A 12,708-nucleotide genomic window follows, 5' to 3' on the forward strand; every position below is an offset into this window, starting at 1 on the left:
CATTAAGCTTCCTTATTGTTTAATCAGTAACAACAAAACCTGCATTTATGAGAACTTGCGCTTTAAGTAATCACTTTCATGCTTCAATCTTTGCATCCACAATCCTTTGCTTTATTGCACATGGCCCCATCACTGATGAGCATTCCTTGATATGAGTGCACAGTCCAAGCCTTGCTGTCATCACTCTTGTACAGGAATAGGTTCCAGAGGCTAATGTCTCCTAACAGTTGCTAAGGATGTCAGAGAACTCCAACAAAAATGGAAAAGGAAGTGGAAATTGCTGCAGTTTGTGTGTTTGGCTGGGGTCAGGAACAGAAATCAGTCAAGCAAATACGATCAGTATCCATTCATACCGCTGCTGTTTTAAGTCCGCAAATGATACATAATTAATGATGTGGGTGTTTTACACTGTTTTGACACTTGCTTTACATTAAAATGAATGCAAGTTGCGTAAACAGTTGCATAAGTTACATAACTTACATTAAATTGTGGACAGTGAGATAAATGGCATAGTACTGGGGGGAAATCAAACTGCAGCAGAACAGAACAGAGCTGATTCTGACCAATACAGGCTGGAATGGAAATGGTTGCCTTCTTATATCCTTACCAGTAGCTCATTTAGAGTCACTGAAGTCTCTCTCCCCCTCTTTCTCTCTCTCTCTCTCTCTCTCTCACACACACACACACACACACTGGGTGGTGGTGGGGAGGCTGAAGCATGAGCAGTCAGGTGGCACCACTCCCTCTCTCAATCCCTCACAAAAACAGGAACTAAAGCCAAAAATTATGTTCAGCAAGAGATGGGGGGGGGGATTTCAGTTTAGTTTGCATTTTACTGCAACACTACTGAATTCACACTTCCCAAAAAGAATGGGAATGCTATTCTGACTCAGAATAGACCTATTGAGGTTAACAGACATGACTAACTTTGGCTCGTTCATTTCAGTGAGTCCACTCTGAGTGGAACTTTGTTGACCCAGCTATCCTCTTTGACATTTTACAATGCAAGTTCTCCAACTAAATAAAGTGAACAGAAATGTGTATACTAGGGGAGAGTGTGCATTACATTAGGACCCACATCCCTCTGGGGGGGCAGACCCAGTGACAAAAGCCCCAGCTTGTCCTCTTCACCATTGCAAGCTGCTTGTTCATCTGCCTCTCACACTGGCCCAGAGGCAATGAGCAAGACAACAATAGCTGTGGTGGTGAGAAGTAGCTGTTGCCACCTGCTTGCTCGCCGACTCTCTGCCTGATACGCAAGAAGATGGCACCAATTCCAAAGAGGAGGAGGAGCTGGTAATAATGGCAGCGAGGGAGTAGGCTAAGAGCATGAGAAAGATAAGGAAAACCCTGCTGGATGAGGCCAAGGGTCTCTCTCTAGTCCAGCATCCTGTTCTCACAGAGCCAGTGTAGTGTAGTGGTTGGAGTGTTGGACTGGGACCCGGGAGACCAAAATTTAAATCTGCTCCCAGCCATGATGTTTACTGGGTGATCTTGGGCCAGTCATTGTCTTTCAGTCTAACCTACCTCACAGGGTTGTTGTGAGAATAAAATCAGGAGGGGGGTACCATGTTTGTAAGCCACCTTCAGCTCCTTGGAGGAAAGGGGGGATATAAATGTCTTAGTAGAAATAATGATAATGATAATGATAATGTTAATAATAATAAAAATCATCATCGTCACAGGCATACTGCCTCTGATAATGGAGGCAGAATGTAGCTATCATTGCTAGGAGTCATTGATTCCCTTACCCTTCATGAATTGGTTGAAAGCCATCCAAGTTGGTAGCCTTCACTATCTCTTGTGGAAGCAAATTCCATTGTGTAATTATGTGCTATCTGAAGAAGTACTTTTTGTTTTGGTCTGTCCTGAATCTCCCAACACTGAGCTTCATTGGATGGCCCCGTGTTGTGAGTTCTTTGCATTCCACGTTTAAGACAGAAAAGGACAGAAGCCAGAGAGAACGTGCACACATCATACCTGTATTTTGCCATCCTGTCCTGCTTCTATAACAATTTGCTCCCCATAGATATGCAGCTCCACCAGTTTCACTGTGGTTGTCACAATGGAGGCGTTGTGTGCGTTCAGCACTTTGATTGTGAAACTGGGAAGCCTGCCTGGAGGGCCACAGTAGGTTGTCAGGACGTATTGACAGGCTCCTCGAAAACCATAAACAAAACCGTCATATGTGACATAGCGAGAGTGGCTGTGTATCCACATGGTGCCAGTTTTCATAGGGCGGCAGCCTCGTTTTTCATCCACAACTTTACATATTTCCTGAGGCCCACAGGCATGTTCCTGGCATTCCATGGAGCGAGCAGGCTGCCTGCAGGAACACTGTTTCTTGCAAGTGTCTGTCAGGATCACTTCATCTCCCAGCTGGTAATAGAGGCCATCCAGAGTGCAACCGCAGGTCCTAAGAGGCACACACACTCCAGAGTGAAGGACGTACCCTTCTCGGCAGAAGCAGCCTGCAACGCAGGACTTTGTGCAATGGGCAGGTGCATTGAGGTTGGCGCATGTGGCTGGGCAACCTGAGCCACAGAAGTCATAGTACATGTTGAATGGACAGGTAACACCTGTGGAGGGCGGGGAAGAAATGCACAAGTAGTTTGAAACCTATTAATGCTCAAGCTTAGCACATCAGTATAAAACTCTGATAAGGTTTTCATTGCTTTGCCTTTGCATCAGTCATTTTACAGCAGGGCCCAGGTGCCTCCCTGGGGAAGCACTCGGCCAGAGATAGTTATTGGTCTAATGTGCGCACATTTTGACATGAAAGCCACCCCGCCTTTTTTGCTTACTGCATCCAATCTCCTGTCGCCAGTTGGTCACTTTCACACCCATAATGGTGCACATCTCATCGTAGGCTTCAATGGCTGAGCATAGCATGCGATGGCCCTGTCCATACTGGCAGAGGTCATAAACACAGGACTCGAAATAAGGGTCTGGGCTTTTGTGCCAGTGACACTCAGAGAAAGGCCCAGGGTCATTGATTAGGATGGCACACTTTTGCTCAAACACATGTTGCATTGGACAAGGGTGAAGATGCCCAGTGTCATTCTGACACCTAAAAGAGTGAAAGTGAAAAACAGAGAGTTACCAGCGAGTGTCTGAAGGATCAGGACAGAACTGTGAGGGGAATGGGAGAGGGTGGGTCTCCTAACAACTCTCAACACCCTTCCCAATCTACAGTTTTCAGGATTCTTTGAGGGAAACCATGACTGTTTAAAGTGGTATAATAGTGCTTTAAATATCTAGTGCAGATGGGGCCTGTTTCTTTCCCTTCTCTCATCTCCTCAGGACAAGATGGTCCTTCAAAAGCCCCCGTGGTGGCAGTTGGGGCAGGGAGGGACCACTGTTGGGAGAACTGTCATCTTCTCCTTCAGTTCTGCTTCCAGGTTTGAACAGTCATGTGTTCCTCTGAGAAAGAGCTGCCCCAAGACTTTTTTGCTGCCTGAGGCAAGAAACAAAATGGCTCCCCCCCAATTCCATGTACAGAAACGCAATGGACTGGCAGTTACTTCAACACACAGCAGCCTCCATCCCATCTGAGGCCAGCAGACTAGCTTACGGAGTGCAGGACGAGCTGTGCGGCACCCACCGCTCTATCTTCCAACACCTCCCAGCCACTTCCTGCCCCCTCCAACAGCTGCTGCCTGAGGCAGCCGCCTCACTCATGGCAGGGCCAGTCCTGCTTTTATGGATTCTGGGTCACAGGAGAAGAGAGTAGGTTCCATTAGGGATGAGGGGAGAAATTTGACTCAGTTTGTATTGAAAGCCAAATCTATCCAATTCACACTACCTGAAACAATATGAGAACCAAAACACAGTCATCCTCGAAATATGCACTTAAGCAAATTTTGCAACGCAGTTCTCCAACCAAACAATGTTTACAAAAATGCATCTATTGGGGAAAAGTGGGCAAAACAATGAATATATTAATGAAAACAACAAGAATGCACTATATGAGGAGAAATTGCTTGCAAAATGAGTACATTAGCCACAAGTGTATACAAAAATGTGTTTATGAGGGGAAATTTACATTAAAATGCTGAAGAATTTCCGTGAGGATTTGCCCAAATTGCTGCAGAAATGTGGAGAATTGAATGCAAGACTGCAAAAATGAGAAGAGCCAAAATGGACAGATCCTTACATCCCTAGTTCTGGGGGAAGGGAATGCTCCTACCTCATTGGGCTCGTGTTGGATATCCAGGCATTCCCAAACTCTGCATCGCTCAGAGCTTTCTCTCCACTGGGCAGAATTTTATCATCAGTGGCATCACCATTGAAATTTCCACACATTCCACACAGCTGATTACGATACTCTGGGCCTACACGTATGAACACACTACTGGCCCCATTGAACTGGATCTCTACGTTCGCTTTCATTCTCACAACCACCATGTTCCTCGTTCTGAGGATCACAGCAAGGGATCTGACATGGGCTGGTAACTGGGTCCTTCTGCCATTCACCTGTACATTTTTAAAAAAAGAGGAGCAAGGGAGACAAAAGTAGTTTTAGTAGTACTCATTTTGCCTTTCCTGAAGATCAGGCTGTGCTGCTAACTGTAAGGCGATGGGAGTCTTGAACCAGGGATTCCAGCAGCCCGCTTCTGAGTCCGACACCTCACCTCTTGTGCCACCACTCTTTGGCACTTTGAAAGCTTCAATACTAGCCTGAATACTGTCAGCAAATGACAAGCCTGGAATCTTTCAGCTGACCCCGCTAGCTAATTAAGAGCACAAGCACACAAGAACAGCCCTGCTAGATCAGACCAAAGGCCCACCTTGTCCAGCATTCTGTCCCCACAGTGGCCAGCCAGGTGCCTTTGTGGAGTCCCTAAGCAGCACATGAGCACAATAGTTTTTGCTTGTGTTCCCCAGCAATTGGCACTCAGAGGCACACTGCCTTTGATACCAGAGGTAACGCATCATCATGACTAATGCATGAGTAACATGTGAATTGAGCTGTTATAGCTTCCATTACTACAAACCTTTCATCACTTTCCTTCTCTCGTTCTCTCCCAACTTCTCACTCCAACTGACATAACTCCTCAGCAGAGGTGCAGTGGTCCAGGGTCTCAGGGGGTCTTAGACCCTTTACTTTTTTGGGAGCAGGGTCCCAGCAGGGTCCCTAAGTTTCCAGCATCGTATGAGCCAATCAGCATTAAAGGGTGCTCAAGGTTGGCCACTGAGGAGAGTCTTCTAACATGCTTCCTTGTCCTTTCCTGCTGATTGGAGCCAGAGTGAAAGGGGGTGAGTCAGCCACGGAGAAGACTCTTCTCAGTAGCGAACACATTCCCCTTTCATGTTGATTGGCTCCTAGGGACATTTGTTGTTGTAGGAGAAGTTGCACATGGAAAGAAATGGGAAGTGTGGAGATGATGACGGAAAGGAAGCGAGTGAGAGAGGGGCGTGGATGTGAGGGGACATGGCATGACTATCATGAATGGACCCTGCACTTCTGAATTTGTCACTACACTACTGCTCCTTAGCCAAGGGCCATCCGCAGGGCTGTGTGGGGACAGGAGCAAATCAGTACAGGTCCTCCCCCCGCATTGCTGCCCCCTGCCCCTATCACCCTTCTTGCTCTCCATGGTGATGGTGCCCACCCCCTGCGCCTCCTTTCCAGCTTACTTTGTGTTTTTGTTATTTTGCTTTAAGGGCAACAGTCTCTCTCTCTCTCTCTCTCTCTCCCAGCTTACATTTTGTTTATTTTGCCACTGCTTTAGTGCCAGCAGCACGAGCATGGCCCTCCACTTCCCCCTCCCATCTTGCTCCAGCAAGGGAGGGGGCGAAGAGCCTTGCCAGGTAGGCAGGAGACAGCAGGGCCAGCCAGCCAGCCACAGTGGCTGGTGCCAGGCAGGGGACCCCTCAAAGTGTGGAGCCCAGAGCCGTTGCCCCTATTCATTCCCCTCTCTTCCTCGAGGATGCCCCCCACTCAGCATTCTCTCTGCCTGCCTGGAGCCACATTCAATGGAAGCTGGTCCATTAGGGCAAGTGGGGGCACTGCCCTACCAGTCTCAGTTTACCCTCAGTCAGACCCCACCTACCTGGCTGCCTTCCTCCTTTCAACTAGCCCAGGGGATGGCCCTGCCAGTCAACTCCCTCTTCCTAAGTCTCAGTTTTGCCCTTGGAGAACTCAGCAGAGAGGAGGAAGGGGGCAAACCTAATATTAGTTAGCTCTGCCTATCGCTGGCTCTGCCTCTGCCCACCTTTGGATCTGGCTCCACCTCCCAGTGGCCTCCTAGTTTCTATCCTACCAGTCCTAAAGGGCCCCAGCCACCACTGGCCCCACCCACTTCAGTTCTGCCCTCTCCCAACTGGCAAATCCTAGAGAAGGTCCTTTACATTTCTGATTAAACCAACACAGGCTTCATCATAATTAGCATTCTGCCGCAACTCACATGGACAGCTTTGCCTCTCTCTAGGACAATATGGACATTGGAATGGCTGGTGCGGAACCAGATTTCTACTCGGTAAACAAAGGAGACTCTGGGGTTCCAGAAATGCCTGTTGGCAGCCAGAATCCGGAAGGAGAAATCTAGGGAGGAGTTGCAAGTGTAAGAGACTTCATAGTCACAGGTGCCCTGAAAATGCACCATAGCTCCATCAAACGTGAAGTAGTGGGGATCCCCTGTCGCAACACAGGTGGTCATGAAGTCCTGGCAGCCCCACTGCCCATCTTTCAGGACACACTGTTGATCCAGGTTACATTTAGCTGCAAAACAGCGGAAATTGCCATGCAGGTCACAGCTGCATTTTTTAGCACAGCCTGGCAGCCAGATGTGGTCTCTAACCTGTATAATAAAGAGAAAGGGAAATGGCCATCACATATGATAACTCCTTCATAAATCCAAAGGGATGACCAGAGATGGCCGAAGAAGTTTGGCTGACTGAGACAAAGATGGCACACGCACACTGCCATTTCATGTATAGAAATCAATTACACAGGCAGCTGAATCTTACTTCAGCACTGGCACATGGGACAGTGTCCTCTGCTGCACTAGTTTACGAGTTGCAGGGCAGGCTACGTGGCACACACAGCTCTGGTAGGGTCGGCCCTGGAAATAGTCACATTCCTTACATTTTGACCCATTCCTTGTGAAAAGAACATAAGAAGAGCCGCTGGTTCAGGCCACTGGGCTCATCTCATCCAGCATCCTCTTTCCACAATGGCCTGCCAGTTGCACAAGGAAAACACGCAAGCAAGACCTGAGCATAAAAACACCCTCCCCTCCTGTGGTTTCCAACAACTGGTATTTGGAAGCATGCCACCTCTAACTGTGGAGGCAGAGCATAGCCATCATGGCTAGTAGCCACTGATAGGCTTATCCTCCATGAATTTGTCTAATCCTCTTTTAAAGGCATCCAAAAATGGCATGTAAAGACTTCTTTTAAAGTGATCTTTTAAAGTGATCATCAGAAGCTTCCCTGCTCTGCCTCCTCCGCTCCCCATTTTGTATTTTCTTTGTTTCTTTTTGACATCTGACCAAAGTGGTGGCACCCACTCTGTGGAACTCTCCTTAAAGACCTCTACTTGCTCCCTCACCTAATTTTGTCACAAAGATGACCTTCTAATTTCTATTTATTTATATTCTTTATTGCCTCCAAGGAAATCAAGGTGGCATGCATGATTCTCCCTGCTCATTTCATCCTTCAAGCAACCCTGTGAGGTCGGTCGGTCAAGAGAGTGAGATTGGCCCAAGGTCACCAGTGAGCTACATTACTGAGTGAGGATGTGAACCTCCTAGTCTGAGACTCTAATCCAGGAGTTCCCAAACTGTGATCCGTGGACCATCAGTGGTCTGTGAGCTTAATTCAGGCGGTCCACAGCGTGTCTGTAGACTTGTGGTTCAAGATGGGAGACAGCGCATCCATTGCACTGATTATTCATATTGATTTTTAACTGTATTTTATTGCTTCCTTTCTTTCTTAGATGGTATCTTACTGTATCACAGTTTGAATTTCATGGAATTACAATTGCTGCAACAGGCAGAAAAAATATTAAGTGGTCTGCCAAGGCCCTCAGCCATTTTCATGTGGTCCGTGGAGGCAAAAGTTTGGAAAACACTGCTCTAACTCCTGTAGTGTTGTTGCTGTGAAGATAAAATTGGGAGGGGGGACCATATTTGTACATCACCTTGAGCTCCTTGGAAGAAAGGTGGGATATAAATGTAAGTGTATTTAATTAAATTTAGGGTGCAATCCTAGAGATATTTACAAAAGGCTGAGGGGAGCTAGGACATGGTGGATCTTCATTTGGGACAGCTGGGTCCCAGCTCAGCAGGGCTATGCCAGCAAAAGTCCCTTGCTCAGCTGACAAATCTTCGCCCCTCCTGACTCATCTGGCTCAACTGAGACCGGCATAAATTAAGCTGTTGTAAGTCCCCAAAAAGGGGCATTCTAGGGGTGTGGCAGGGATGGGACCAAGGGGAGGGGCATTTACACTGTATTCTACATCTGTTCAGATCAGTCATGTGACCTCCAGTCCTGCTATAAATTAAGTTGGGGAAAAGGGTGGTCTAAGTAAAAACACACAATAGCTCTGGTTTTTTGTCTTGTTCTTGTTTTGCTGCTTTTCTTTCCACTGGGCTCTGCCAGCTGAGCTGGCATTCTTCCCTCCCAGGGGCTCCTGCATTGGACTCAATGGCCTTATAGGCCCCTTTCAACTCTAATGTTCTATGATTCTATGAATGGAATTAGAATCTGGCATATAGCCGGCTTAAATTATGCCGGCTTCCTCGATGTAGAATTACCCTAACCGAGAATATTAGAAACAGTGGGATCTGCCTTACAGCGGGTGAGAATATCGACCTAGCAGCTCTCTAGAATCTCAGGCTGAGGTCTCTCCTGCTACCTGCTACCTGATCCTTCAAACAGGATTAAGGATGGGTGAAGAATTTGATTCAGTTTGCACTGAAAGGCAAATCTACCCATTTCACACGTTGTGAAAGACTATGTGAACCCAAACACAGCTGTCCTTTGAAAGGAGTACTTCCCCAGATTTTTCAGTGCTATTCTCCAGCCAAGGCATGTTTACAAAAATGCGGATACTAAGGTAAGGTGTGCATATAAATGCATGTGTTGTGAAAACAACATACAAACTTGCATTGCATTAGGGAATATTGTTTTGCTAAAATGTGTATACCAGGCAAAATTGCATACAAACGTGTACATTAGGAGAAATGTACATTGAAATGCTGATGAATTTTTTATGAGAACATTTTTTTTTTTTAATAACAAACTGATGTGGCCATGTGGAGAACCGAAGTTTAGAAAAGTAAGAAACAGAGAGAAACTGAAATGGATAGATTTGCCCGTCCCTAAACTGGAGATACCATAGATTGCACCAGAGGCCTTCTGTATGCAAAGCACGCAACTCTGCAACTGATCTGATATCCCTTCTCCGTCAATAACCATGATTGATTACGCAAACATTGGCTTTGACGGGACTGGACAACCAACTCACTTTGAAGTAGCGCCCATCATGCTCACAGCCACACTGCTGCGGTAGAACACACTCGTTGCCCCTCCAATAGTAACCGTCATCACAGAAACACCCTTCAGAGCAAGCAGAGCCATAGAAGGCCTGGAGCCATGTCCCGGAGCATTGCTTATGCACAGGATTGTCACAGAGCTCGTAATGACTGTGCTCTGGGCACTGAAGATCTATGGAGAAAAGAAGGTGATTAGCTGGGAGGCACCAGGGCTGGCCCAAGATATATGGCTGCCTGAGACAAACAAAGGACAAAGACAGCACCTTTCCCCAATCCATGTACAACACCTGTCCAGACTGGTGGTTGAATCTTACTTTGACAACACCCTCTGCCGACGCAGAAATGGGGAGAGATGAACTTGTTTTTGTTATATGCCTTCAAGTTGGTTACGACTTATGGCAACCTTATGAATCTTTTTTGGATATATTCATAGGGTTTTCATGGTAAGAGATATTCAGAGGTGGTTTACCATTGCCTTCCCCTAAGCCTACAGCACCCGGTATTCCCAGGTGGTCTCCCATCCAAGTACTAACCAGGCCTGACCCTGCGTAGCTTTGGAGATCAGACGAGATCAGGCATGTTCAGGGTAGTATGACCATGAGATGAACTTAAGATGGGGAAAATGAGAAACTGAAACCAAAATGGACAGTTTTGTCCATCCCTTGTGTAACGTAGCCCTGAGATGCATACCGCAGGACGTGTTGCTCCTCCAGGCAGAGATGTTTAGGTTTGCTCTCTGGCAGGCTGCTGCATATTTCTGAATGGACTGGCACAGGACTCTGCTGTCCTCTAGGGAGACACAGACGTCAAAGACACAATCAGACATATAGGGCTCAGGGCTAATTTGAGAGTGGCAAGAAGCAAATGGCCCGTTGGGGTTCTGGATGATCCAGCATTTGCATTTAGCCTGGATGAGCTGTTCCTTCTCCAGGCACTTCGGGTAGGAGTCAGAGGAGCCATCGTCACAGCTGGGGAGAGTCTCTGATTTCCAACCCACAGCAAAGTGGGAGGCGTCCTTCCCAGAGGAGCCATCTTGCATCACAAAGTCATCATCAGTGGCCCCGTTGAAGTTCCCACATAGCCCACAAGTTTGGCCCATGTACTCATTGGGGATGGTGACAAAGAGGCTATGGGTCAGGTCGTAGCTCACTTTCAGATTAAACTTTGTTTTCAGTATTATGTACATCCCATGCTGATAAATGACCGTTTCTCCCTCATTAAGATTCACTGGGAGGTTCACAGTTACTCCATCAACCTGAGTGAAAGAAGCAAAAATCAGAGAAGCCGGTTAATCTGCAGGGTCATCAAGGACTTGGCAGTCTTTACTCTTCAGAAGCAGGACCTTTTAGAAGTAAAGTTACTTTGTTCCTTAGGAACTAACCCTGCTGTTAACTAAGAACAAAGTTCAGGAGACAAGCATAGAATTTTTCAAGACATGGCATATGCACATGCAAATCGGTGTCCTTTTTTTTTAGTCATGCATTTCCTCTGTTTTAATGGTGCCTAAGTTGCCCACATAAGGACAACTTGAACATTACTATTGTCCTGGAATTTTTACTAAACTGGCATTGGTGAACTTGGGTAGATTACTTGGACGTCAAGAGATTTGTCCACATGAGTTTTCCTTGAGTAGGGCTGGTCCCAGTGTCTCTTGCATTCTCATTGACCAGCCTCCTTGATCACTGACTCTGCTTCACTGAGGCCTCTCCTTGACTTTTGCATCAGTCTCATACCTACTTTGATCTGCCTGTGCATCTTAGCTTCTGTTATGACTTAATCCTTCCCTAACTATTAGCCAACTCTCTTGTCCCCTTAGCTCAGCCTTCCCCCATCTGTAGCCTGTGATGTTCCTATATATTAGTGTATATATGGTAAGTGCTGGTTGTTTAGAGTATACATGGTAAGTAGTGAAAGAGGAGGGGGAGTGAATGGGCAATAGAATGCTTGATGATTGGCTGAATGTTTAAAATGGCTGACAGTATAAATGAAAGGATGACAGGTAAATCTGGGTGAATGTGAGGTGGTGAATTGTGGAATCTGGGGGGGGAGAAGAGAAAGAGTGGATTGCTTGGTGGGGTTTGAGAGAGTTGTTTGCCAGGAGAGAGTGAAGAAGGAGGGGGGTGGAGTTCGGATTAGTATTGAGTAAAACCATATGCTTATGTGCCTTAAGAAGAAATCTTGTTAATCTTGTTAGCTTTGTTATCTTTAATAAATACTTAATTTGGTTTACCAAAGGCCTGATCCTTGGCTGGGGTTTCACAGACCAGAAGGGAGGGTAAGGTAATGACCAAGGCTGAAGGGGAACTGTAACAAATGGTGGCAGCGGTGAAGAGAATAACAATACCAGTATTCAGAGTCTCTGGGAATACTAGTATTGGGACGTTACTGGTGGTTGCCTAGCAGGGGGATCTGTTGAGATCTGTGCTCGAGCGGATAGGTAAACCATAAGAGAGTGTGGTCCGGACTGGTGGAGTCCCTGGTGGTGCCTAGAGACAGGCAGTAACCACGCGCAGGTAGGAACCTGACAGGGAGAGCCAGGGAAGGACGCCTCACATAGCCCTCCAGAGTTTTGGACTGCAATTCCCATCAGCCCCAGCCAGTGTGGTCCATAACCAGGAATTATAGAACTTGCAGTCCAAAACATCTGGAGGGCACCAGGTTGGGAAAGCCTGCTTTAGCATCTCATCTGCACTTGGTTATAACATCGCTTCTGTTTTGACCTTGCCCTGTTGCTTCTCCATCTTTAAACTTGGTTTTTATCTTATTTTCTGATTCCTCTGAAATTTAGATCTGCATCACAGCTGGCCCCCAGTCCTGAATCAGGCCAGATCCTGAGAAGAGTGGGAGAAATCTCACCTCTACAGTCTAATGCACATGTAGGCAATCTGTGTCATGCATGTGGCCCTGCTGGCGTGGCCACCTGGGCATCCCTCTGCTTCCACCATCTTTATTCATTTTTTTTCCTGATAGAATTGCCATGACCCCTGCTGATAATGGTACCAAAAATGCCACTGAAGACTGCTTCCCAGTTGGGCTGATTGCACCCCCACTGTGCCCTTCTCTGCCATGGTAGGGAAAGCCTTTGGAATTGAGAAAAGTTGGCTATCACCAATGCAATCCCCTCTTTCAAAGTGCTTTCTCTCCTTGTTGGGTTGAGGTATGCCCTTCTCCACTTGAGCAGAGAAAACTTGTGTATTTATGTATG

At 46.8% G+C, this 12,708-nt stretch overlaps 1 protein-coding gene and 1 pseudogene across 1 annotated transcript in view; both read right to left on the bottom strand.

Moving 5' to 3' along the window:
- LOC133370845 (IgGFc-binding protein-like) overlaps nucleotides 1-12,708 on the bottom strand; it is a 50,070-nt gene that overhangs the window by 33,578 nt on the left and 3,784 nt on the right. Inside the window, exons 4-9 of the mRNA XM_061597722.1 lie at nucleotides 10,194-10,758; nucleotides 9,476-9,675; nucleotides 6,411-6,803; nucleotides 4,190-4,476; nucleotides 2,805-3,070; nucleotides 1,981-2,579 (exon numbers count right to left, since the gene is read on the bottom strand). Of these exons, the coding sequence (XP_061453706.1) occupies nucleotides 1,981-2,579; nucleotides 2,805-3,070; nucleotides 4,190-4,476; nucleotides 6,411-6,803; nucleotides 9,476-9,675; nucleotides 10,194-10,758 (2,310 nt within the window). The remainder of the gene's footprint in view (nucleotides 1-1,980; nucleotides 2,580-2,804; nucleotides 3,071-4,189; nucleotides 4,477-6,410; nucleotides 6,804-9,475; nucleotides 9,676-10,193; nucleotides 10,759-12,708) is intronic.
- On the bottom strand, nucleotides 9,988-10,106 carry LOC133371063 (5S ribosomal RNA; annotated as a pseudogene).

The sequence above is a fragment of the Rhineura floridana genome, chromosome 15 (genome assembly GCF_030035675.1).
Source record: "Rhineura floridana isolate rRhiFlo1 chromosome 15, rRhiFlo1.hap2, whole genome shotgun sequence".
Lineage (NCBI taxonomy): Eukaryota > Metazoa > Chordata > Lepidosauria > Squamata > Rhineuridae > Rhineura > Rhineura floridana.